The following is a 27521-nucleotide window of genomic DNA, read 5'->3' on the forward strand; positions in this document are numbered from 1 at the left end:
TTCTTTTTTTTTTTTAACATCTTTATTGGGGTATAATTGCTTTACAATGGTGTGTTAATTTCTGCTTTATAACAAAGTGAATCAGTTTGTCTCTTCTAATAGTCTTTATTTTAAAGTCTATTTTTTCTGATATGAGAATTGCTACTCCAGCTTTCTTTTGGTTTCCATTTGCATGAAATATCTTTTTCCATCCCCTTACTTTCAGTCTGTATGTGTCTCTAGGTCTGAAGTGGGTCTCTTGTAGACAGAAAATATACAGGTCTTGTCTTTGTATCCATTCAGCCAATCTGTGTCTTTTGGTGGGAGCATTTAGTCCATTTACATTTAAGGTAATTATCAATATGTATGTTCCTATTCCCATTTTCTTAATTGTTTTGGGTTCGTTATTGTAGGTCTTTTCCTTCCCTTAGCAGTTGTTGTAAAGCTGGTTTGGTGGTGCTGAACTTTCTCAGCTTTTGCTTGTCTGTAAAGGTTTTAATTTCTCCATCAAATCTGAATGAGATCCTTGCTGGGTAGAGTAATCTTGGTTGCAGGTTTTTCTCCTTCATCACTTTAAATATGTCCTGCCAGTCTCTTCTGACTTGCAGAGTTTCTGCTGAAAGATCAGCTGTTAGCCTTATGGGGATTCCTTTGTGTGTTATTTGTTGTTTTTCCCTTCCTGCTTTTAATATGTTTTCTTTGTTTTTAATTTTTGACAGTTTGATTAATATGTGTCTTGGCGTATTTCTCCTTGGATTTATCCTGTATGTGACTGTCTGTGCTTCCTGGACTTGATTAACTATTTCCTTTCCCATATTAGGGAAGTTTTCAACTATAATCTCTTCAAATATTTTCTCAGTCCCTTTCTTTTTCTCTTCTTCTTCTGGAACCCCTATAATTCGAATGTTGGTGTGTTTCATGTTGTCCCAGAGGTCTCTGAGACTATCCTCAGTTCTTTTCATTCTTTTTTCTTTACTCTGCTCTGCAGTAGTTATTTCCACTATTTTATCCTCCAGGTCACTCATCCGTTCTCCTGCCTCAGTTATTCTGCTATTGATCCCATCTAGAGTATTTTTAATTTCATTTATTGTGTTGTTCATCGTTGTTTGTTTCATCTTTAGCTCTTCTAGGTCCTTGTTAAATGTTTCTTGCATTTTGTCTATTCTATTTCCAAGATTTTGGATCATCTTTACTATCATTATTCTGAATTCTTTTTCAGGTAGACTGCCTATTTCCTCTTCATTTGTTAGGTCTGGTGGGTTTTTATCTTGCTCCTTCATCTGCTGTGGGTTTTTCTGTCTTCTCATTTTGCTTATCTTACTGTGTTTGGGGTCTCCTTTTTGCAGGCTGCAGGTTTGTAGTTCCCGTTGTTTTTGGTGTCTGTCCCCAGTGGCTAAGGTTGGTTCAGTGGGCTGTGTAGGCGTCCTGGTGGAGGGGACTAGTGCCTGTGTTCTGGTGGATGAGGCTGGGTCTTGTCTTTCTGGTGGGCAGGTCCACGTCTGGTGGTGTGTTTTGGGGTGTCTGTGGACTTATTATGATTTTAGGCAGCCTCTCTGCTAATGGGTGGGGTTGTGTTCCTGTCCTGCTAGTTGTTTGGCATAGAATGTCCAGCACTGTAGCTTGCTGGTCGTTGAGTGAAGCTGGGTGCTGGTGTTGAGATGGAGATCTCTGGGAGATTTTCACCATTTGATATTATGTGGAGCTGGGAGGTCTCTTGTGGACCAGTGTCCTGAAGTTGGCTCTCCCACCTCAGAGGCACAGCGCTGACTCCTGGCTGCAGCACCAAGAGCCTTTCATCCACACGGCTCAGAATAAAAGGGAGAAAAAGTAGAAAGAAAAAAATTAGTAGAAGTAGAAAGAAAGAAAGGGGGGGGGGGCGGAAGGAAGGAAAAAAGAAAGAAAGAAGATAAAGTAAAATAAAATAAGATAAAATATAATAAAGTTATTAAAATAAAAAAAATTGTTAAGAGAAAATAAAATAAAAAAAACCAAAACAACAACAACAACAAAAAACGGACGGATAGAACCCTAGGACCAATGGTGGAAGCAAAGCTATGCAGACGAAATCTCACACAGAAGCATACCCATACACACTCACAAAAAGAGGAAAAGGGGAAAAAAATCATACATCTTGCTCTCAAAGTCCACCTCCTCAATTTGGGATGATTCGTTGTCTAAAGGAGGGAAGGAGGGAAAGAAAAAAGAAAGAAAGAAAAAAGATAAAATAAAATAAAAATAAAGTTATTAAAATAAAAAATAATTATTAAGAAAAAAAATTAAAAAAAACAAAAAATGGACAGATAGAACCCTAGGACAAATGGTGGAAGCAAAGCTATACAGACAAAATCTCACACAGAAGCATACACATACACACTCACAAAAAGAGGAAAAGGGGGAAAAAATCATAAATCTTCCTCTCAAAGTCCACCTCCTCAATTTGGGATGATTGGTTGTCTATTCATGTATTCCACAGATGCAGGGTACATCAAGTTGATTGTGGAGCTTTAATCCGCTGCTTCTGAGGCTGCTGGGAGAGATTTCCCTTTCTCTTCTTTGTTCTCACAGCTCCTGGGGTTCAGCTTTGGATTTGTCCCTGCCTCTGCGTGTAGGTCGCCGGAGGGCGTCTGTTCTTCGCTCAGACAGGACGAGGTTAAAGGAGCCGCTGATTCGCGGGCTTTGGCTCACTCAGGTTGGGGGGAGGGAGGGGCACAGAGTGCGGGGTGGGCCTGAGGCGGCAGAAGCCAGCGTCACATTGCACCAGCCTGAGGTGCGCCGTGCGTTCTTCTGGGGGAGTTGTCCCTGGATCCCGGGACCCTGGCAGTGGCGGGCTGCACAGGCTCCCCGGGAGGGGCGGTGTGGACAGTGACCTGTGCTCGCACACAGGCTTCTTGGTGGCGGCAGCAACAGCCTTAGCGTCTTAGGTCCGTCTCTGGGGTTCGCGCTTTTAGCCGCTGCTCGCGCTCGTCTCTGGAGCTCCTTTAAGCAGCGCTCTTAATCCCCTCTCCTCGTGCGTCAGGAAACAAAGAGGGAAGAAAAAGTCTCTTGCCTCTTCGGCAGCTCCAGACTTTTCCCCGAACTCCCTCCCAGCTAGCCGTGGTGCACCGACCCCCTGCAGGCTGTGTTCACGCTGCCAACCCCAGTCCTCTCCTGGCGCTCCGACCGAAGCCCGAGCCTCAGCTCCAGGCCCCGCCCGCCCCGGCGGGTGAGCAGACATGCCTCTCGGCCTGGTGAGTGCAGGTCGGCCCTGATCCTCTGTGCGGGACTCTCTCTGCTTTGCCCCCCGCACCCCTGTTGTGTTCTCCTCTGCGGCTCCGAAGCTTCTTCCCCCCTCCGCCATCCGCAGTCTCCGCCCGCGAAGGGACTTCCTAGTGTGTGGAAACCTTTCCTCCTTCACAGCTCCCACCCACTGATGCGGGTACCGTCCCTATCCTTTTGTCTCTGTTTATTCCTTTTTCTTTTGCCCTACCCAGGTACGTGGGGGGTTTCTTGACTTTTGGGAGGTCTGAAGTCTTCTGCCAGCGTTCAGTAGGTGTTCTGTAGGAGTTGTTCCACGTGTAGATGTATTTCTGGTGTATCTGTGGGGAGGAAGGTGATCTCCGTGTCTTACTCTTCCGCCATCTTCCCAGAAGCCCAAGAGGTAAATATATTTTATTGAAAATGCATTGTTTAATGACATAGATGAAGCTTTCCTTCTATTTATGTAACATACCCATGAATATTATTTACTTCTAGAATGAGAGTTCAGAACCAATTTTAATCCTAGTATTGTTTTTTATGTATGCTGAGCACTTAAAACTATTTTTCACATAAATAAATAGATGGGAATGGAGCACTTTTTGGACTCCTTCCAAGGATATGCCAAATATTATGGTGATTTATCACAACAACTACTTTTTTTTTTTTTTTTCGATACGCAGGCCTCTCACTGTTGTGGCCTCTCCTGTTGCGGAGCACAGGCTCCGGACACGCAGGCTCAGTGGCCATGGCTCATGGGCCCAGCCGCTCTGCGGCATGTGGGATCCTCCCAGACCAGGGTACGAACCCGTGTCCCCTGCATTGGCAGGTGGACTCTCAACCACTGCGCCACCAGGGAAACCCACAACAACTACTTTTAATGATTAAGAGACTTAAAGTAGATTTTTCTTCAATTTTGTTGAAAGCAAAGAACTTGATTTACAATGTTATTTGTTACCCTGTCGTTAGGCTCTTATATGTTTTTAATTCCTGGGAACTATACAAAAATTCTTTATCAAGACATATCAGATAACTACTACTTCTTCCTTTAACTCTTTTACTCATGGGCACCTTGCTCAAACTGACATTCTCAGAAAGTTTGGGAAAATGGAAAAATTATTACTTCTGAAGCACTTTTGCCAGCATTATTATTATTTTTCATGAGTTACTTTTATGGTGTGCTTTATAACTATTTTTATCAAATCTTGGAGCTACATATTATTTATCATTGAATCATTTTGGCAAAATTTTAGATTTTATATATGTCAACTACCTCAGGGAACAAAGAACCAAAACTCCAAAATCATTAAGTAAACACTCCCATAGCCTTCACAAAGGTACATTCATTCCTAGGTCCCCTCACCTATGCTTCCTTGCACCAGTGATTGCATGTTATTTCTACCCTCTTGCTCTTTGATTTGGGAGGTTTGACATCAATTAACAGAGTTTCATTTCCATATTCTGCAGATTGGGAAGATTTCTCATGGGATATTCATGACAGTACTATTTCACTAAATGAAAACATTTGTAATTCATAGGTTTTCTTTATGGAAACTCATCTATAGTTTAGTACTTTCATTTTTTGTATTTTTAATTCATTTGCTCAACAAATGTCTATTTAATCACCTGGTATACAATGACTGTGGATACAGCAGTAAACAGATAGAAAAGGTAAGACAGAGTGCCTGCCCTTAGACAAGTTATACTATAGTGGGAGGTCAGATGTTAAAGAACTAATTGCAAAATTAATAATTCTGTACAACTATGAGACCTTCTATAAGTAAAAGATAAGGTACTATGAGAGCAAACAAAAGGAGACTGATCTCTAATAAGGATCATGGAAAGCTTTCTTGACTAAATGATATTTGGTCTGAGTGTTGAAAGATTAGATGGTGTAAGTCATCTTGGCTGGTGACTGTTGAAGAGCATGCACAAAGGTTCTGAGATTGGTAGAAACATGTTTAAGGAATTTAAAACATATCTAGTGAGTCAGGGAGATGGAAAGAAAGAGACATGGGAATGATCCAAGTTGGGGTTGAAGAAGGAAGCAAAGGCCTGGTAGTACAAAGCCTTCCTTTCATAATTTTGGTTTTTATCTCAAGACTCAACAGCTGTTGTAGAAGTGTAAGGAAAGAGATGAATAGTTAGATGTGCATTGAAAAAACATGACTCTGGGCAAGAAGGAAAGCCAGGCCATCAGCTAGGATGTTCCTGCAGTGGTCCAAAAGTGGTCCAATTGCTAGGGTGGTAGCAATGGGTATAGACAGAATGGATGCATTTAAGAGATAGTCAAGTGGTAAAGAGGTACAATATGTACAAGGGAAATATTCCTCGAGTTCCAAAGAAGGCTTAATATCAGTGACTGAAGAAGTATATTGTCTACCTATCCCAATGCTTAGGAGAAGAATTAGAGGTGAATTTTTCCCTTTGTCTTCCATCATCTCCTGTCAATTCTGTGCTTGTTTTACTACTAGAAAACTGGCTGAGTGAAGGGGTTTAGGTTTCCACTGAAAAAATAAAGTTGCCTGAGGGTACAGTCTAAGCTGTGTGCCTTACTGGGCTAGAACATGGGGCATAAAGAAGACTGGGTCTTGGCCTCTGCCTTTTTGACATTGCCATTGTCAAACCAGGGAGACCTGTCCAGAGCATCATGGTACAATACGAAGGCCATTAGGAGTTAGTGGGAGACTTTGAGGGAGCCAGGATAATATTGTGGTGGTTAAGAGAGCAGGCTCTGGAGTCTGGGTTTGAATTTGGAAATACCTATTTACTAACTTCCTCCTCTAAATTGCCTTATCTAAGACATGGGACTAATAATAGTATATTATTCATAAAGTGGTTCTAACAATAGTATAGCATGATATATGAAATCATCAATTGGCCAGGCACATAGTAACTGCTTAATAAATGCAATCAATTTATGTTATTATAGAGGAGGGGCCAATTAGCCATCTGCATAGAGTCAGGAAAGGTTACACTGTGATCCCTTACAACTTATTTAAAGAGTATATATAATTGACCTTTAATAAATGCTTGCTTAGGGAATGAGTATGTTTTATGACAATAAAATAATTTATTGAGCATTTATTCTATGTTAAGCCCCATGTGAGCCTTATAAAGATATATTCTCATTTAATTCTTATCTGATCCTAAGAAGAAAATACAATTCTTATCCACATTTCACAGATGGGAGTCCTGAGGTCTCAAAACATCAGTTATTTGCCCACGATTACAGAGTAAACTGTATTTAAGCTGGGATTTAAGTTCAGTCCAGACCAATTCCAAGCTTCGCTTTTAACTTCTACAAGTTCTGCAAGCTTCTTTGCCTAAAAGCGCTGCTGAATTAAAACTAGCTTTTACTTATTATGTATTTCCTCAGTTGATTGATACTAAAGATACATTAGTATACAGAATCAAAAAATATTCGTAGTATTTTACCTGAACAACTTCATTTTATAAATAAATACTTATTGTAGGAAAATAAATAGGTGTGGGAATAAAAAATAACTTATTATTATAACTCATAATTACTATACACATTTTGCTGTGGATTTCTTCAGACTTTTTTCCCCAATGCATTGATGTTTGAGTTGTATGTATGTAAACCCACATTTTTATAATAAAAATTGAATGAAGTTAAATAGGACGTATTTTACCCTACTTTTTCATTAAGAATATATTGAAAACTAAGTAGTACTAAGCATGGTTGATGGCACATAGTAAAGATTCAGCAAATGTCGGCAGCCATTGAGGTTGTCGCCACTGTCATCAACATCATCTTGCCCTCCAGTAAGGCTGTAATAATTTGACATCCCAACAACAAATTATTCTTTTCAACACACCTCCAGCAAACTTGGCTTCTGATAATTTTTTTGTGTATGCCAATCTTGAAGAATGAAAATAGAATTAGGCTGTTGTTTTACTCTGCACATATTTTATTACTAATGAGGTTAAACATTAGTCATTTTTATTTTTATGTTTTGAATTTTCCTTCACTTGCTATTTTATTAGTTCTCTATTTTATTTTTTTAATTTTTAGGTTTTTTTTCTTGAAGTATATTTGATTTACAATGTTGTGTTAGTTTCTGGTGTACAGAAAAGTGATACAGTTATACATATATATGTATATACACATATGTATATATAGTTTTTCAGATTCTTTTCCATTGTAGGTTATTATAAGGTATTGAATCTAGTTCCCTATGCTATACAGTAGGACCTTGTTGCTTATCTGTTTTATATGTAGTAGTGTGTATCTGTTAATACCAAGCTCAGTTTATGGTGGAGGATGTTCTGCCTATGTTCTCTTCTAGGAGTTTTAAGGTGTCCTGTCTTATATTTAAGTCTTTAAGTCATTTTGCGTTTATTTTTGTGTATGTTGTGAGGGAGTGTTCTAACTTCATTGATTTACATGCAGCTGTCCAGCTTTCCCAACACCACTTGCTGAAGAGACTGTCTTTTCTCCATTGTATATTCTTGCTTCCTTTGTCGAAGATTAATTGACCATAGGTGTGTGGGTTTATTTCTGGGCTCTCTTTTCTGTTTCATTGATCCATATGTCTGTTTTGTGCTAATACCATGCTATTTTGATTATGTAGTTTTGTAGTATTGTCTGAAGTCTGGGAGTGTCATGCCTCTAGCTTTTTTCTTTTTCCTCAGGATTGCTTTAGCAATTCTGGGTCTTTTGTGGTTCCATATAAATTTTAGGATTATTCGTTCTAGTTCTGTGAAAAATGTCCTGGGTAATTTGATAGGGTGCACTGCATTAAATCTGTAGATTGCTTTGGGTAATATGGTCATTTTAACAATATTAATTCTTCCAATCCAAGAGCATGGGGTATCTTTCCATTTCTTTGAATCATCTTCAATTTCCTTTATCAGTGTTTTGTAGTTCTCAGTGTATAAGTCTTTCACCTCCTTGGTCAGATTTATTCCTAGGTATTTTATTTTATTTTATTTGACATGATTTTAAAAGAGTTTTTTTTTTTTTTTTCTGACAGTTCATTTCATTTCTGTGTTTCCTGTACCTGAATATGTTTCCTTCTTTAGGTTTTGGAAGTTTTCAGCCATAATTTCTTCAAATACTTTTTTGGTCCCCTTTTCTCTTTTTTCTCCTTCTGGGATCCCTGTTATGTGTAGATTGGCATGCTTTTTTTTTTTTTAAAACATCTTTATTGGAGTATAATTGCTTTACATTGGTGTGTTAGTTTCTGCTTTATAACAAAGTGAATCAGCTATACATATACCTATATCCCCATATCTCATCCCTCTGCATCTCGCTCCCACCCTCCCTATCCCAGCCCTCTAGGTGGTCACAAAGCACTGAGCTGATCTTCCTGTGGCACGCCTTGTATTATCCCATAGGTCTTATGTTGCTTTCATTTTTTTCATTTTTCTTTCTGTCTGCTATTCTGATTGAGTGATTTCCATTATTCTATCTTCCAGATCACTTCTTCTCTCTTCTGCATTATTTAGTTTGCTATTTGTTGCATTTAGCTCAGTTTTCATCTTGGCAATTGAATCGTCTAATTTTAATTGTCCTCTTTATAGTTTCTATTTCCTCATTACAGTGATCCACACTTCTATCCATAGTCTTTCTTAATTTCTTCAGGATTTTTATTACTTCCTTTTTGAACTTGGGGTCTAGTAAACTGGAGAGGTCTGTCTCATTGTTTGTTTTTTCTGGGGATTTCTTTTAAGTGGGAATGGTTTCTCCTTCATTTTACTTATATTTCTCTGACTCTATTAATTTAGGAGAAACAGTTATCTATCGTGGTCTTGAAGGGCTGTTTTTATTTGAGTCTAATGTTTTTAGCGTCCTGTATGAGTCTAATATTTTTCGTGCTAGGGCTGTTTTCGGTATGGATGCCTGCCACATCTTTCCTCAGTGTGTGCTGGCCATTATCCCCTTGATAGAGGGTGTGATTGATGTTGTGGTGGCCAAAGCCTGCACTGGATGTTAGAGGGGTCTCCTCTTTGCTCCATGGTTGTCATAGCCCTGTCGGGGGTAGGGCCTGATCCCCACTTATTGGAATAGAAGCCCTCAGATCTGGTTCTAAGCTGTGGTGCACTCTCGCTGGGAAAGGAGCCACTGGGTATTCCCCCACAGGAGCCGTCCACTGAGACGTGTGCTCTGTGATGTTGCCTCTCACCCTTGTGCGTGCTTACAAAGTGCACTGTTGAAACTGCCCTTTGCCCCATCTCAGCAGAGGAAAAGCTGGCAGTCAGACTGTAAGTCTCTCAGGCGCTGTGCTCACAAATCTGCCAGTGGCGTAAATCCGTGGAAGTCATGCGCCCACCAGGAATCAGTTCAGATTTCAGCCCCACTTCTGTGTGTGGGCAACCTGCAGGTGTTTGTGTGTGCCCAGAGTTGGGGCTGCATCCTCTGTGAGCAGGCTGAGAATGAGTTTGCTGTGACAGGGCCACGCCCCTCCCTTTGCACTAGCAGTGACAGTAGGGCTCCTATTTGCCCTCACACACCGCCAGCTGTGACCTGGACCACTCCTGAGGCCCTTGGGGCTGTCTCTGCGTGGCCTAACTGAATCTTCTCCCTGGGTTTGTCTGCTGAAGCCCGAGTATCAGAGCCCAGCTGCCACCGGTGAGCACTCCAGCAGGTATGCGCTTCAGGCTGGGGCATGCCGTGAGGTGGCCAGGACCTTCTGTGCAGGTCTCTCTTTGTCCTGCCTTCTACAAGCTGGCTGCTGCCCTTACCTCTGAGCCCCTGAAGCTTCCTGTCTGTCCTGGCTGATCTCCCAGCCGGTGAGGGCGGTTCCCATGGTGAGGGAACTTTTCACAGCTCCCTCCGGGGGTACAGATCCCGTCCTGCTTCCTTTTCTCCCCCTTTCATCCTACCCAGTCATGTGGTGGTCTTTTTGGCAGCTGTGGCTGTATGAGACCTTCAGCCAGCACTCAGTGGGTGTTCTGTGAGAACTGCTCCACATGTGATATAGTTTTGATGTATCTGTGGGAGGAGGTGAGCTCCACGTCCTTCTATTTCACCATCTTCATCTCCCAGTCTGCTTATTATTTTCTTATTGGTGAGTAAGGACTCTTTATGTTATGATTCTCATGTATTAAATGTATATTGCAGATATTTTCATCAGCTTGTGGTTTGATTTTCTATTTATATTTTAGTATATTTTTTAAACAAGTAATTGAAAAATTAAGTAATTAAATTGGTTGGTCTTTTTATTGTGGTTTTTCTCTTTGGCATTTTACAAATAAATGTTTTATTCATATTTATGTAATAGAAATATGGCATTTTTGACATAAAAAAGCGGTATACATCTTTCAGAACTTGGGAACCATTGGTATAAGAAATAAAGTCACATGGGGTATGGATCTGCATTTATGGCGTCACTGGGAAGAACTGAAAAGCTCTTTGCTTTGGGGAGAGTTTCAGTGGCTTGTGGATGTTTACCAAGTTTCTCGCTTGTTAAAGTCTGAAGATATGAGATTTTTTTTCTTTTTGTTTTCATCTCCTTTTCTTGAAACCAGAGTGTCTTGTTTTTCAGGTAATCCACTACAAAGTGCAATACATCAAAAGGGGCTCATCTTTATATTAAAGTTGAGACTTCTGAGGCAGAGGGATTAGTTACATTTTTGAAATTGTTAAATTAATACAATCAGAATAATAGTAATGGATCAAATATTTCTGCATCTTACATTATGTTGTTCATCATGAAGATGAAAATATTTTCACTTTTCAAAGATATACTTTTATGTATTATACAATATTAAGTAGATAAAAAATAGATACATCTTGCTGTAGACTTGAAAAAAATACTGACAAATGTGCAGATGAAATTCTGGCTTATTTTATGAACTCAGTTTTAAACCGTTGGCTTATTCTGGATTAAAAGGTCATGTAATGAATCACTTTTATTGTGAAATTCATCAATCAAAATAGAAATGCCCTTCTTCCCGTCAAAGAGATACGCTTTTATGAACAATTTAATCCCACATTTAACTGAAAATCCTTCTTTTCTTCTAGTTTTTGTTTCTGTCAATTTGACATCATACATGGCTACTGATGGCAGTGATCTTGTAAGTACCCTTTGGAATACTTCAGACTTGAAATATTAATTGTCAGTTTGATGAATGAGTAAGAAATTAGGTCGATTTTAAGTTTGGCTAGCTATTGTCCTCCATTTGGTTAGTCACAATGGAATTAAATGATCCTCTTGTTAGAGTCTGAGGGTTTCTTATGATCACCAAGCATTTGTTTAAGACTCCTAGCTATTTACTTTTTTTTTTTTTTTTTTTTTTGCGGTACGCGGGCCTCTCACCATTGTGGCCTCTCCCGTTGCGGAGCACAGGCTCCGGACGCGCAGGCTCAGCGGCCATGGCTCACGGGCCCAGCTGCTCTGCGGCATGTGGGATCTTCCCAAACCGGGGCACGAACCCGTGTCCCCTGCATTGGCAGGCGGATTCCCAACCACTGTGCCACCAGGGAAGCCCTCACTGTGGTTTGGTCAAGGGCAAAAGCAAATAGATGTCAGAGATCTGTAAAGATAGAGTCAGGGAGACTCAGGTTCAGAATATCCAAAGTTTATGAAAAGTTTTAAAAAGAAAAAAATGCATGGGATTATAAGCATATGTGTCATGTGTATGTGTTATGTGGAACAAAGATATGAAAAGAAAGAATTAGGACTGTTGGATCCTTGAGAAAGGTAATGGAGGGTTTAATTATTACACTGCTTTGCTTTTTCTGAAGAAAAAATGTAGTCTTCCAGCTGGAAGGAGTTCATCTTATATGTTTAAGAGAATGGAAATTAAGATAATAAGAGACCACCTAAGGACGTTAAATGAATAAGTTCGTTCATTCATTCATTGAGACATTCATTTAATGCTCACTGATTACCTCTCCTGAGTTTATCAAGTGTCAACCACTGTAATAGGTGGGAATTGGAGATTTAATTGTGACTTGAAACAAGTTAAAATCTCCACATCTTATAAAAAAAAGTACAGCCTTGGGTTTTGGAACAAAGATGGCAGATGTGATTAGCAAAGGACTAACATATCATTCTGTAGCCCCCAATCTATAGCTATTACTGCTGTAATAGGTAACCTGCTTCCCCTTGGTCCTGGGCACAAGTGGATTCTGTTCTTCTTGGTGGGAACTCTGGCTCTTTATGGGTCTTTCTCATTTCATGAGCCATTCCCCACTCCTAGACGCAATCAGCTCAGCTCTCCTTGTGTGTCTATTTACCTGTTATTTTTATCTCACAGTCATCAGCATCTGGGCAGTACTGCTTAATGTCCCTCTTAAGCATTTCTTCCAGCTGCTTTTCAGTGGTTACCCTACTTTATCTTTCCATTCAGAAAATTAGTTCAATTTTCTGCTGTCATTTGTTCTCTAAATAAAATGTAGCACAGGAGACCTATTTTTATGCTAGGTAGTTTCGGTAGGCGTGACACATTTGGCCTAATCGCATCCCAAATTACACTTCATTTCCACTAAACTGACATGTATTGAGCTACATGTGCTGAGCTCTCTGCTTGGTGCTGGGGTACGAAGAGGAGAAGCCGACCACCTGGTCGGGGCAGGGTGATATGGTGAAGTGGTGCTAATAAAACTGTTCAAGAAAGTAGATTCTAAGCATCTGAAATCTCATTATAGTATATTATAGTATAGCATAGTTAAAAAGCATTGCTCTTTTTTTGTTAAGCTGAGTTGCTGTTATCTGCTGGTATTCTTTTCTTTCCTCCGGTTTTCTCTCCTCTGAAGGGAAAGAGCAGAATTTTCAAAGCTAAAGCTTCACACAGAATCAAAAAGTATTAACTCACCAAGTTCTGTCTGTCTTCCCTCCTAAATATTTCTCCGTCTTCGCAGATGCAACACTTGCCCTTCCTTCTGTTCACTGGGCTCTTTGCCTCTCTCTGCACCTGCTCTCAACTACCCCACCCCTGACTACTATCTGCCGCCTCACAACAGCCAGGGTGGATTTTCCTAACTGCAGATGTGATTTTGCCACCCCCCTGCTTCTATCTGTTCAGTGGCTTCCCTTGGCTCTCAGATGAACTTCATACTTTCAAACATAACTTGCATGACGTGGCTTGGCCACTCTGAATGTGGTGACCACGTCCAAAACCTACCTGCACTCGGTGGTCAATGCCTCCTGGCTTGTACCTGCATCTCTGTGTCACATCCTCTTAGGCGCAGGTCTTTATCTGGAGGGCCTGCCCTGACTCCCCAGTTCTAGGTAAGCACTGAAATGGTGTGCAGACCTCATTATCCTTGTTCAGCTCTCTTTCGTCTGGGTTTCACTGGAAGCTGTGTTAGAACTTGCTTGCCATTGAATCTCTGGTCCTTGGCACTTAGTCGTTGTGCAGTAAGTGGTGGTAATCACCTATAGGATCCGGGTCACCTGTAGCTTTTTGGGAAATTTTTAACATAAATGATTAAATTTGGTACAATTGCTAAACATCCATTTGTGTAATTCTTGATGTTTATCAGGCTTTCCGTACATTATACTGCGGTGATTAAGCATTATACACCAAATCAGTATGGCTTAGTTTTCTTTTATGATTAGTTTCTTTTTACATCTTTATTGGAGTATAATTGCTTTACAATGGTGTGTTAGTTTCTACTTTATAACAAAATGAATCAGTTATACATATACATATGTCTCCATATCCCTTCCCTCTTGCGTCTCCCTCCCTCCCACCCTCCTTATCCCACCCCTCTAGGTGGTCACAAAGCACCGAGCTGATCTCCCTGTGCTATGCGGCTGCTTCCCACTAGCTATCTCTTTTACATTTGGTAGTGTATATATGTCCATGCCACTCTCTCACTTTGTCCCAGCTTACCCTTCCCCCTCCCCATATCCTCAAGTCCATTCTCTAGTAGGTCTGAGTCTTTATTCCTGTCTTACCCCTAGGTTCTTCATGACATGTTTTTTTCTTCAATTCCATATATATGTGTTAGCATACGGTATTTGTCTTTCTCTTTCTGACTTACTTCACTCTGTATGACAGACTCTAGGTCCATCCACCTCCTTACAAATAGCTCAGTTTCGTTTCTTTTTATGGCTGTATATATTGTATGTATTGTATATAAGTGCCACGTCTTCTTTATCCATTCATCCAATGAGGGACACTTAGGTTGCTTCCATGTCCTGGCTATTGTAAATAGAGCTGCAGTGAACATTGTGGTACATGACTCTTTTTGAATTATGGTTTTCTCAGGGTATATGCACAGTAGTGGGATTGCTGGGTCATATGGTTATGATTAGTTTCTTATTAAAATAAATAGATAGGTAAATAAATAATAACGACCAGCATGTGAATCTTAAGGCTTGGTTAAGAAACTTCTCTGGTCTCAGATTTTAGTAACAACATTCTACCTAGAGAAGGAAAACAGCCTTAATTTAATGATGACAACGCTCAGAGGGAATGTACACATCATCTCTTTTACCATTGTACATAATTCTTTTACCTAAAGCTTTCAGGGATTACTTTCAGGGATTGCTCTAGTGGGGAAGAAATGTCAGAATCATCTTAGATCAAAACTTTATGACAGTGTTTTCCCGAAAATTGTTTAAAATAAATTTCCTTCAGTAAATATTGCCTGGAAAAAATGTCAAGTGAAAACTTCTTCCTGAAACGAAAGTCTCTGCATGTAAATCATGGTTACATTGCTCAGTTTTCTGCTGATTAGGACAAGCTCACTGAATGTGAATGGACATTTGCTTCTGGCCCTGTGGTCACTGGGTTATCTGCTGTTGCCTGGACTGTCACCTGTGTGGTGATCTAACAGCAGACTGGGCCCCGATGCGTTTGCTTCACAAGAGAGAGCTCTCCATTCGTTGTTCATAGAACATGTATTGCCTGGTCTTTATGTGTACTGTGTGCTGTGAGCAGCCCAGATATGATTCCAGCCCCCATGGGAACCTGCTCTGCCCCCCACTCCATCCCTGTGCTCATGGTGTGTGTCTCAGGGATGTGGTGATATTCAGGGATGAAGTGAGGAATCTATTTTCCACCTTTTTGATCAACTAGAAAGAGCTGAAATGTTGGCAGCTTGTTTTTTTAGGCTCCATCAACAGAACTCTATGTTGAATTGGCTGTGCCAATGCTGCCTTGGACACAGGAGACTGTTTTGCATATTTTCTGTCCCAAGTAGGACTTCGAGTGGAGAAGTGCATGACAGCTATCTGGGGAACAGATGACTGGGTGAGGGCTTGTTAGCTACCACTGGAAAACTTGTGTCCCTCCTCCCAGCGCCTCTCCTCCACCCCATGCCTTCCTATTTCTTGGGTTCCTGATTCTTAGTATTTGGTGGATATGGTTAAAACAGGATGCTGGAGAGCTACTGTGTTTTTTGAGGAAATAGTATTTTACCTTCAAGGAAACGCCAAGGGTCATCGCTCCAGGTGGGTTCAAACTTAGTGTCAGCTGATCCCAGGGGCTTTTCTCTATGTATGTGCCTCTCTGGGGGAAGAAAGACGTTGGAGCAACTTTTATGTTGCTTTTCTCTGCTGATGTTAGCAGAGGTATTTTTCAGCTCTGAGTAGTCAAACAGTAGAGATGGCTTTCCAGATATTTGTTAAATCTCCACTTGTACCAGGCACTATTATTAAGGCATTATAGGAAGTAAAATTTAATACAAGACCCAGTTAATCTTTTGGTAAATATTTATTGAATGCTTCCTATGTGTCAGGCATCACTCTAGGTGCTAGATTTTGAAGTCATGACGTGTTCAAGAATCTCAATTCTATCTTGAATGCTTGGCCAATCATTGACTCTAAGCAAAGTCATCATTCAACTACAGAGCTGATAAAAGAGATTTGATAAAAAGCAACATTAACAGGGGAAGTGATTGAGTAGCTGTGTGGGATAGAGGGTTGGACCATTAGATGGACTGTGTTACTACCATGTATGTACCACTCAGATATATAAACAGATAGATTATAATATCCATTTAAGAGGCATCAGCAATGCATTGTGGAATATAAAAGACAGAAGAAGTAGTAACACTGAGTTAAACAATAGGCGTAGGAGTCTGACTGGCCTGGGTCCTAGTCTTGGCTCTGCTACTAGCTATGTGTGATCTGAGGGGAAGTTCCTTTCGTGAAAAGGAAGGTAAAAATAGTACCTACCATGAAGATCTTTGGGAAATAATATAAATCAATTGTTACAGTGACTACAAATAAATAACACTGGGTGAATGTAAGATTTTTATAAGAGCTCATGCCTTCTAAAGTCAGAAAGGGCTTTATGGTGGAGGTGGCATTTGACCTCGATCTGAAAGGATGAGTAAGCATTAAGCAGATGAAAAAATGGGGGAAGAGAATAAAGCATTCAGAAGTATGGAGTTGTTAAAGTGTCTGACATTTCTCTAGGATAGAAAAAAGTCTAAGGTGCCAGGAGCGGAATTGGACAGATGTCTTGGTGGGATATTGAAGCTACTGTGGGAAAGGACTTGCTTGTCACTTAAACTGTGATTTCAAGATGGAATCTCATACATGAAATGACTGGCTTCCATTCAATAATGGTTCTGCAGGTTCACATGTAGACACTCCACTCTGCTGTAAATACAGAGCAATGATAGACAAAGAGAAACATAGAAAACAGGGAAAGCACAGTTAGGCTCAAAAACACAGTAATCATCTCTATGGATCAGAAATAAAAAGTGGCAACATGACTGAAGCTATGGCCTGCTGGGCACCTACCTCATCTGGAGGCAGGAAGCAGTTTGCCTCCTGGTCCAGGTTAGGGAGGTGGGAAAACGCTCTGCTAAATATGAGGGAGCTATGGTCACTTCTTTTTTAAAATTTTATTTATTTATTTATTTTTGGCTGTGTTGGGTCTTGGTTGCTGCACACGGCCTTTAGTTGCGGTGAGCAGGGGCTACTCTTCCTTGCAGTGCACGGGCTTCTCATTGAGGTGGCTTCTCTTGTTGTGGAGCATGGGCTCTAGGAGCATGGGCTTCAGTAGTTGTGGCTTGCAGGCTTCAGTAGTTGTGGCTCTCGAGCTCAGTAGTTGTGGCTTGCAGGCTCTAGAGCGCGGGCTCAGTAGTTGTGGCGCACGGGCTTAGTTGCTTCGCGGCATGTGGGATCTTCCCTGATCAGGGCTGGAACCTGTGTCCCCTGAACTGGCAGGCGGATTATTAACTGCTGTGCCACCAGGGAAGCCCCTACGTTCACTTCTCAATGACAATGGTAAACGGCGGCTCCCCCACTTGTGAAAGGGGCTAAAGATGAAAAGAGAAAACAGTTGTTGAAGCACTGCCTGGGGTTACACAATTCCACAAGCTACCTGAGGGCCTAAGAAGGGAGGAATAGGGACACGTATCAAAATCAGGAGCTAAACCTAGTCACCAGCCAGACCAGCAACTGGATAGGCCGGAGTTCCCATGACGGCGTCAGGACCTGATTGTAGGACCAATTCCACATCAGGTGGAGGCAACGTCCAAATGGATAAGGAGGGAGGTGCGGCCGTAATGGGGGAAAGGGGAGCAGAGAGGGAGGGAGAGACTGAGAGAGAGAGGGAGGGGGAGAGAACATAAGGCCCTTCCACTCACAATTCTGCAAACTTAAAAGTCCAAAACAGATTTGAGAAATGCTAAGAAAGATAGACTCTCAAATACAAAATTCAAGTATAACTTTATTTTACATAAAAACAACATTTTAAAGCCTGACAAAAAATTTTAAGTATGAAGCTCAAAGAATCTTTTGTACAAGTTTGAAAGAAAAGCAGGCACAAATGAAAAAGTATAAAATGCAAGTGGGCTTTGAAAAAACTGAAGTATTGGAAAAGAAACCATATGTTTGAAATAGAAAGCTCAGTAAATGGCATACATTCCACGTTGGATACTTTCTAAAAGAGTGTTAGTAAATTGAAAAATTTATGCAGGACACGTATGGCACAGGGAGATAAACAGATTAAAAATTAAGACAGAAAATTAAGAGCAGAAAATAATGGAATAGTTAAAAAAAAAAAAGAAACAGGTAGAAAGATTGCTGAAATTTTGAAAGAAAAGACCAAAACATATTCCAGGTTGTAGAGAACTAAAGGTTTTATATATTGCAGGAGGGATTATAAGTAGGACACTTTGAAAGCAATTTGGGGATACCTGCAATATTAAAGATGCACGTATCCTATGACCACGAAGTCCACTCTCAGATAAATACTCTAGCCCAGAGGAACACGTGTCGAGGTGCACAGTGCAGTTATACAAAGTTGTTAATTGCAACAGTGTTGTGATAGTGAATTAAATGTGGGTCAATAAGTGAATGGATAAGTAAATTGTGTCATTTTCATTCACTACAGTGCTATATTAGAATTAGAGCTACTTGTCTCAACATGGAAAAAAATCTCAAAAACACAATACTAAAAATTAAGTATCTCCATTTATGATATTATTTATAGTATTGTGAATGTTGCTTATAAATACTAAAATTGCATTGGAATGATAAAAATCACATTCAGCTTAGTGTAACCTGGGGTGAATGAGAGGGAAATGGAAAAGGGAAGTTGTACATAGGGAGACATGAGTGTATTTAGATTTGATTACCTTAAAAGTAAAATCAAAGAGTAAGAAAGAAAGGAAGGAAGGAAGAGATGTGTGCTCAATGAGTTAGAGTATGATAGAGTTGAGACTCTTGATACCATGTTGTTAAATTGCTTTTCAATTTCCACATTCCACTATCAGTGAGTAAGTGTGTATCTGGAATTTACCGCAGGAGAGATTATAAGCACAGGAGTGTGGTTTTGAAAAAACACGTGACGATCTCTCTTTTGGCCCTAGGCCCTCCTGTTACTATCATGTCTCCTCTTTTCAATCAAGGTTCTGGTGAGACTAGTCTTCAGTGCTGTGTTGACTTCTTTAATTCCCATTCCTCCCCAACCCACTGGAATTTGTTTCCCAGCCAACACAACAATGAAACTGTTTTGCCAAGGTCTCCAGTAACTTTTTCTTTCTCTTTGACACTGGTAGTATTTAATGGTTTGGGCTCACCTTTCGCTTCAATCTCTCCCTCACTTCCATGGCAGCTCCTCTCCTGGTTTTCTTTTGTCCTGTGCTGTTCTGCTCAGTCTCCTAGACCTTTCCTGCTGCTTCCGTGTAAACATACTGGTCTTCCTTCGGATTCTGACTTCAACCCTTTGACATTCTGCACATCTGGGTTATCTTATCCAAACTGAAGACTTCCCTCTCTGTACCCTGATGATTCCTAATTTTATGTCTTTATTCCAGATTTCCTCCAAATCCTTAAACCCTTAAGTACTATATATACTGACTGTTTCCATCAGATGCCTCTTATGTACATCAAACTCAATATGTTTATTACTGAATATATTTTAATTCAGTATATATGACTGTGTCCTCTCTATTGATGTCATTTATCCCATTGCTTAAGCTAGAAACTCTTTCCCTGGCACATTGCTCTCCCTCACTTTCCATGTTCTAAATTCCTCCTCCTCTTCCCCCGCAGCTCCCTGTCCGTCCTTCTTTTTCTCCTCTCTCTTTCTTCTTCCCCTTTGCCCTAGTCTTTTTTTTTTTTTTTTTTTGGCGGTACGCGGGCTTCTCACTGTTGCGGCCTCTCCCGTGGCGGAGCACAGGCTCCGGACGCGCAGGCTCAGCGGCCACGGCTCACGGGCCCAGTCGCTCCGCGGCATGTGGGATCCTCCCGGACCGGGGCACGAACCCGTGTCCCCTGCATCGGCAGGCGGACTCTCAACCACTGCGCCACCAGGGAAGCCCCGTAGTCCTTCTTTTATAATATTTCTCGAATTTCTCTTCTGTGTAGAAAGTGCCATTGCTTCCAGCTTCCCCTCAGACTCTAGTCCTTGCTTCTCTGTCCTCCTCCGTTATACAGCATCAACAACCAAAGCAAATACCTTAAAGGCTACTACTTTGTGAATTTTACTCTTGAAACAAATATTTGCATTTTACCATTTACTCTTGTGACTTTGGGCACAATACTGAACCTCTGTTTGCTTCAATTTCCTCATCTGTAAAATGTGCATTATAATAGCACCTAAGCCATAAATGTTGTGAGAATTCAATCCAGGTATTTATGAAAAGATTCAGAGCAGTGACTGGCCTATGGCAAACATTATATGAGTATAAGCTTTATATATATTTCTTAGCTATCATTGTTTTCAATTACTGTCTATTGTTATTATAAAGTCTCTTATCTGTCTTCATTTTTCACTATTAGAGATTTCCTTTTCATATTCACTTATTAAGTAATATTAAAGTGGTTAGTCTTCTGAAAAAAACTAAGCAAGTTTTTCATGTATTTTTACAGGTAAAATTTTAATATATAAAAGCTTTGAAATTCTCTTTACAAAGTTGAGTTTAATTTGCCAGGAAGGAGGAAAGATGTTTGTGGGGCAAAGGTGTTTGTGGAGAAACATGCCTAATAGCTTTATCAGCTGGAGTTGGCTTGGATCTAAAATATTTAGGAATTGTTGTGGCTTCGTTAAAGTAGTGCTAAAATTGGCAATCTTGAAGTTTTACACCATGGAACTTGGGTAAATGCCACAAATCAAGACTAGCATAACACTATATAATTTTGCTTAATACCAGGACCATTGTGAAGTTTGACGTAATGATGAACCACTTTATGGTGAATTTTAATATATCATGGGGGGTAAATTGTACCTGTAAGAGTTAACAGTTACTATATATATTAGAAGTCAATATAATAATTACCCTGATCTTGGTTGTGAGCACCATCATTCAATATCAGAGGAGGTCCATTTGTATATTTTATACTGGTTCCTTTTTAAGTTTATACAACGTGTGATTTTGAGTGATTAATGACCAAGTGAATTTTTTTAACCACCTTAAAAAGTAAAAGAAAAATAGTCTTTTTCAAAAAAAAAGGAAATATTTATTTAAAAGAGAAAATGTTCTCAAGTTTTAGAACCAAGTTAGGGCAAATTCAGAATTTGGGGTAATTCTTCAGTTTTACCTACAACATGCCAATGGGAAGAAAATTGTGTGAGAAAAATATCTTATTAGGCTTCGGATATTTGTTATGATTGTTATAATTCCCTATGGAAAAACTGTCTCATAAAATGCACGGCTGCTTGCTTGGCTTTTTGTCACTCACCTAGTGAAATAAACCACATGTAAGATCTTTATGAAACTGGCTAGTTCTGTGGGTTCCATTTCCTGTTGTGAGGGGTTAGATGTATCTCAAACTCAGTAAAGTTCTCAAGATTGTTTTCATTCTTTCATGTAAACCAATTTAGGTTTCAAATTCGTATATTTCAAGTGAAACTGAAATTCTCTCTAATTTATCATTTCTATAATATGCAGTTCTGTTTCTGGTTGGGGGGAAACAGTTTGAACAGTTATATAGATTCTACGATAATTTGCCTTAGGAGAAGTACTGTCTGAGGAGGGCTGACTCGATGACTAAACTCCCTGTCCCCCCTTTAAAAAAGTCTGAGTAAAGTCCTCTCCTGTTGGGTGCTCACATTGCTTGAGGTATTGTCCTGCTTAGAGCCCCACTTCTCATCCAGCCCAGATGCAAGAATCTAGCGTAGACAGAGGCCTGGTGTGGGGCAAAGTTGAGACAGAGCCTACAGTTTGATAGGGGGCTTTCTCTAGAACCAGCCATAAGGTTGGGTGGTAGAGCTGGAGAGCCCTTGCTGCACTGGGAGCCCATAAGCGATGGATGGAGGAGATTCACTGGCTCCCAGTCAGGAGGCTTGGAGTGGGTGATGCTTCCCTTTACAGATCCTACAGCTGTCCTCTCCTACTTCCTCTCTCTCTTCTTATCAGAGCTGCTCTTTTTGTATGAGCTAATGTGATTTACCTTGTTCACATGGGGCCAGAATGCTCTAGGAATGCCTCTGTCTACAACTCCCTTTCCTCCCTATTCCCCTGGTTCTTAGTTTGTCTTGAGTGCTTCCTGGGGTCTCCTGGAGCCCAGATTTTCTAAAAGTGTTCCCACTATCTAAATTGACTTACTCTCTTCTTCACCTTTAGTCCTGGCTCTCAACTAAGTTCTAGCTATCCAAATGGTATACACTATGCAAATAAGATATTTGGGCTAATATATTTTGTTAATAGGTTTTGCTGACCTCAGATAATTGCCTATAGAAAAGACTCCAGGAGACCATTTGAAGAAATGGTGGGAATTTTAGACCAAGATGCAGGTCAGTGTGGGAGATATCTTATGAAGCGGAGCTGAGACTAGAACTTGGTCAAAAATGCCTAAATTTTAGTTGTGTGTCATGACTCTAGCATGTCTACTCTTGACTAAAATTTAGAGCAATTATTGCATTTGTCATGTCCGTTTTTTGCAAGGATGATTAATTTCTTAAGGAATAAAATTTTCTTCTAACATTTGTAAAATAAAAAGTCGGTATGGGATTTCCCAGGAAATACAATTTAAGCACTTTAACTTCATCATTGTTGCTGAAGGAAATACAAATCCTACCTACCTTGAAAATTACTAGGAAATTTTTATTTATTAGATATGAAGTACTTGTTTATATCTATAATCATGTATTATAGTACATAGTCACATAAAGTATTTTTAGTTTTTAGTGCATTTTCAGGTACAATCTTGTTAAATATTTTTGAGACCTACAGGATTGGAATTATTATAAATATCTTGATTTTACGAATGAGGAAGTTGGTTTCGAGTAATAAATGGATTTTTCCACAAGTAACACAGCTACTACATATGACAGCCGTGAGTTGATTTCAGGCCTCTGGATTTTAAAATCCCATTTTATTTCCGCTCTGTCATATTCCCTCTTCAAACATATCGTAGAACCATTGTAGCTATTAGATCAATAGTTAGATATGGAGAGTACTAGCCAGGTACATCGAAAATAACATTATAAAATCTTGTAATAAGATTGCATACCAATTTTTAGAACTGCTTTTCAATTATGTACAATGTTTTTCAAATTCTCCACTTGTTACCAGAAAAGATTAAGTCAATTAAACTTGACTAAATTCAGTTTAGATATTGTGGAGGAAAAAATGAAACTTCTTTAATCTAAAATGTTTCTGTCTCTGCACACACACACAGAGCCGTTGAAAGCATTTTTTTTGTTTTCTATTTTTGCTGATAGTCTGATGATTTTACATGAATTGTTTAAAATGTATTGTGAAAAGCATGTATTTCAGATTGTCTTTTGTCTGATTTGAATATTTGAAGAGCTAGTATCAAAGAGAAATTGGCAATTAATTTATCTTCCGTAAAACATACGAGAAACATTCAGAGATACTTAAGGCAATATGTAATTTAAATCTAGATGTAAATAAGAATTTCCTGATAAGGAGGGTTGATAGGTACTTAGATCTCACCAAAAGAGGTTGTGGAACTTTTTTTTTCTGGGATGTTTACTTCATGTGGCTTAGATGCAACCCCACGGTATTAGCAGGACCATGAATTTAACAATCTGATGTGAACCTGTAGTATTGTGACATTGCAATGGTTATCTTGCAGGTTTATTTAAATAATTGCTGTTATTTAGAAATGGCACAGAAAGAAGCACAACATAATTTTGTCTTCTCTCACAAAAAATAAAAAGGGAAATATTTTTATTATTTTTAAGAACTTGAGTGAACGGTGTCCTGTCATAACTAAAGCGGTAGTGAGAAAGATGCCTGTGGGTGGAAACAGGAAACATTAGTGATAAATGCTGTTACGTATTTTTTTCAGGTGCAGCTCCATCTCTATTGATTCTAATTAGCACATTTTGTGCCTCAGCTAGTAGCTCCCCTTTAGCTCTGCTTGGAGAGTTTTTTTTTTAGCTTCCATCCTGCTCATACATACTGCCACCTCCTCCCTCTTTCTCTCGTTACAAATGTTACAACACAATCAGAAATTTCCTCTTTTCTTTCCTTCCTGCATTTCCAGCAGGTTCCCTTGCGTCAGAAGCAGAGAAAGAAAACTAAAGGTAATTAGATCTTTTGTTTCTTTATCCCGTTTGTGTGTGTGTGAGAGTCCTTTTTCCTGGATGCCTTCTTTAGGATCTGATTTTTGTCTGTCTTAATGCTAATATCAGAAGGTGGATGGCAGATTAATTTGGGGTTCTTTTGGATCGATTTTAAGAAATGATGGCATGCTGTTCATTTGGATTAATCCCCCGTGGTATGTCAATAGAGCTTAGAAAGACTGGCACTGAGTCGGGGAAGTGGCCGTGTTTCTAGGTGGGCATTAACCCTTTGGCATCTCTTGCATAACTACTGCTATTATTGTTGAAACGAGCTGTGTTAGTGCAGTGATGTGCCTGCCAGACTCATGATTTTCATGTTTTCAGCTTATTCCATTGAAGAATATTCTTAGACTAACACTTGCATGTGAGTCTCACTGTTTCCTTGATCATATCTTGTACCTTCTAAGCACCAAATGAATGGTTAAAAATAAAATCGATAAATTACTTTCTTTTTGCATTTGCTTTGCATAAATCTTGGTACAAAAATCCAACTTCCTGGAGGTAAACAGCGAACACATACATCAGGATACGATGTTACCTACCTTTTCACATAATTGTTGCAGGTTTTTTCACCATGAGTCGGAGGAGGATATCATGTAAAGACCTGGGGCACGCTGACTGCCAAGGGTGGCTATGTAAGAAAAAAGAAAAAGGAACTTTCCTAGGCAACAAATGGAAAAAGTTCTGGGTGGTCCTGAAGGGATCATCACTGTACTGGTACAGCAATCAAATGGTGAGTCCACTGTCTTCCTCCTGTCCCAGGACCCTTTAACAAAGGGTGGGTCAAAGATCATTGTGGAGCAGGTGAACCCCATGGGAAAGATCATTTTTATTTCTGGGACTTGGAACAGGGCAAAGAAACAAATAAGTTCTAGAAACTGTTTCTGTAGGTATGTAGGTTATTCTATTATACTTGATGGAGGAGAAAACCATCCTGCTTGACTAATCTTTGGTTGAAGAGGGGCATCCAAATATATATCCTTATTGAAGGAGGATTTCAGGGCCTATTAACGTTACTCTTCCATGGTAGATGCTAATCATTTCAGGATTTCCTTGGACAACACTTGATATGGGAACTTGACATTGTTAAGATCTCTACTAAAAAAAAGGGACTCAACTTTAAGACCTATTGGGGTGTAAATTGATTCAGTCCACAGGAAGCTATTTTCTTTTCTCCTCCTTTATTATCTTCTTTTCCTCTGACCTTCTCTATTAGGTGGGTTGGTTTTGGAATCGCTAACCTGTGTGCCGGCATTGTGTTGGTGACTGTCATCTCTCGTTCTTTGGCATGTACAGTGAAGGCATTAAACTAATGATGCTTGGACAACACTTGATAAGAAAGCTGCCTCATTTATCCTGTAATAGGCACTTCACTTTTGTGGTCTGCTTTGCAGGCGAGTTTTCTGTTGGAAAGGGCTGCAAATAAAGTTACCGTTAAAATGTGTACTGATCTTTCCTGGCTTGAAGCATTCTGAAAACAACGATATTTGCCGAATACTGAGTAGAGACCTTTCACAAAGGAACTCTCTCCATGAACACCGAGTAGCCATTTGCTGATCTCAGGAGAGCCTGAGTTTCTCTTTGTGGTAGAGTGAAGGTCAGCAATGGATGTCCTTTAATCCATTAAGGGAAAATCATTTAAAAATTGACCACAAGCCAGAAAAATTCTTTTTACGTGATACCATTATTTTAAAATGACTTGTGTATGCCCATCTCTCAAGCAACAGAGCTTTAGGGCAAATAACTTTATAAATGTAAAATAAGTGCCCCGTGTAGTTTGTGGGTGAAATTTTTAGTCGATAAATTTACATTCACTGGCCACTAATCAAAAAGTTGTGTACCCACATAATCCAAGGCACCTGTCCTGTAAGGATTTGATTAAACTGGACCCAAATCCAATTCCAGTGCCCTGGAATAAGCATCCTCCCCTGTGCTTTTCTCTGTACTCCCCCTCCCCCCTCCCGCATCCCCTGTCCCCAAGCTTACAGATTTGGTTTCACCCAAAACATGGAACAAAATTCTTCACTGAGTTTTATAAAAATATATATTTTTGAGCTTTTGGTGAATTTTAACAATTTTATCAAATATTTGGGAGCTTCACAAGAAAGAAACACCTTGCAGAGTATGCAGTCTTCCACTATCTTCTTTTTCTCTCTTTTCTTCTCCCCTCCTGGATACATTTACCAGGAATACCATGGAATAATTTTACCCAAATTAAGGCAAACTGGAGCTGGGGTCTCACCTTCTATCCTAAGGGATTTTTCCTGAACAAATACAGCTTCCTTCTTAACAAAGGTTAATTAATTATGGTTAATATAACTTTCTCCCTCTCGTTTGTAATATTTTAGGCTCTTGCTTTTGGTTAGTTGTGCAAGTGATAGTTTGCATCTTCTGTGCAATGAGAGGGCTTACTGATTTACCTTTTAATAGCTCTCTAGGAATTTTCCAAGGCTGTTGGAAGGATTGGGTGCTGATGGAGCATGACACATCTGTGGGAAGTAACAAAACTCAGATATAAGCATGGCATTAATTTTCTCATTCAGTCACATTATTCTGCACGTATGTTCTGGTACTGCTCCTGTCTTCATAGGATCGAGCCCCCTCGGAACCACACATACTTACAGATTTGGCTTATTTGGCTTCATAAGTTCATCTGGCTTAAGTTTCTCTTAGAAGAGCAATGAATTACCTATTTTAGGCATTAGGAATCTCACGTACTCGAATAGAATTAGATTAGCAACATTGAATGGAGAATAAATTGAATTATTTGGCCACAGAATTATTCTATTAAACTTGTGGTATGTAACAGAAGGACCCTTTCAACTTCCTAATTCTATGACTCTGTGTTACAGAGGAATAATCTCTACACACACGCGCGCGCGTGCGCGCGCGCACGTACACACACCCTGACATCTTAATTACATGTTTGTTTGGGGGAGAAAAGGCTACTCGGTGAATACTTAATTAACGGTCATAGTCCTGCTATCTGTGTGAATATCAACTGTGAAATAATTGCCGAACACATACCCTCAGGCTGAGAATATTTATTTACTTTCTGCCACTCAAGGAATTCAGATTCAACAGAGTAGCTCCCAAGGCACCAATGTCGTATGAACAAACTTCTGTTTCTTCTACCTTCCCTGTTCCCCATGCTTTCTCATATGATAATGGAGCTGATAGCATCACAGCCAGAGCCACCTCTTATCGAATGCCTACCATATGTCAAGGGAGAGTTGAGGCACCTTTCGTACACACTCTTTTTAACTTCTCCAAAATACCCTCCAAGGTAGCAGTTGTCACCACGTTTAGAAAGTTGGGAAGGCTGAGACTCATAGAACTTGTGTACATTCTTCAAGTGACCCAAGTCCTAAGGGGAGGGGGTACAA

At 39.9% G+C, this 27521-nt stretch overlaps 2 protein-coding genes across 13 annotated transcripts in view; one reads left to right on the forward strand and one right to left on the reverse strand.

Moving 5' to 3' along the window:
- The window catches only part of IPCEF1 (interaction protein for cytohesin exchange factors 1), a 205224-nt gene that overhangs the window by 79104 nt on the left and 98599 nt on the right, over positions 1–27521 (forward strand). For 3 of the 12 annotated variants that reach the window (XM_032650833.1, XM_032650831.1, XM_032650832.1), the window contains 3 exons: positions 11207–11259; positions 24057–24096; positions 24699–24868. In XM_032650833.1, the coding sequence (XP_032506724.1) occupies positions 11236–11259; positions 24057–24096; positions 24699–24868 (234 nt within the window). In that variant the 5' untranslated portion in view covers positions 11207–11235. Of the gene's footprint in view, positions 1–9602; positions 9828–10092; positions 10251–11206; positions 11260–22249; positions 22336–24056; positions 24097–24698; positions 24869–27521 lie in introns of those variants that run through there. The other 9 variants (XM_032650838.1, XM_032650836.1, XM_032650837.1 and 6 more) reach the window with 7 other exon arrangements.
- Positions 24728–27521, reverse strand: part of OPRM1 (opioid receptor mu 1) — a 178997-nt gene continuing 176203 nt past the window's right edge. The window contains exon 4 of the mRNA XM_032650845.1: positions 24728–24766. Within this exon, the coding sequence (XP_032506736.1) occupies positions 24728–24766 (39 nt within the window). The remainder of the gene's footprint in view (positions 24767–27521) is intronic.

Source organism: Phocoena sinus, chromosome 12, assembly GCF_008692025.1.
Source record: "Phocoena sinus isolate mPhoSin1 chromosome 12, mPhoSin1.pri, whole genome shotgun sequence".
Lineage (NCBI taxonomy): Eukaryota > Metazoa > Chordata > Mammalia > Artiodactyla > Phocoenidae > Phocoena > Phocoena sinus.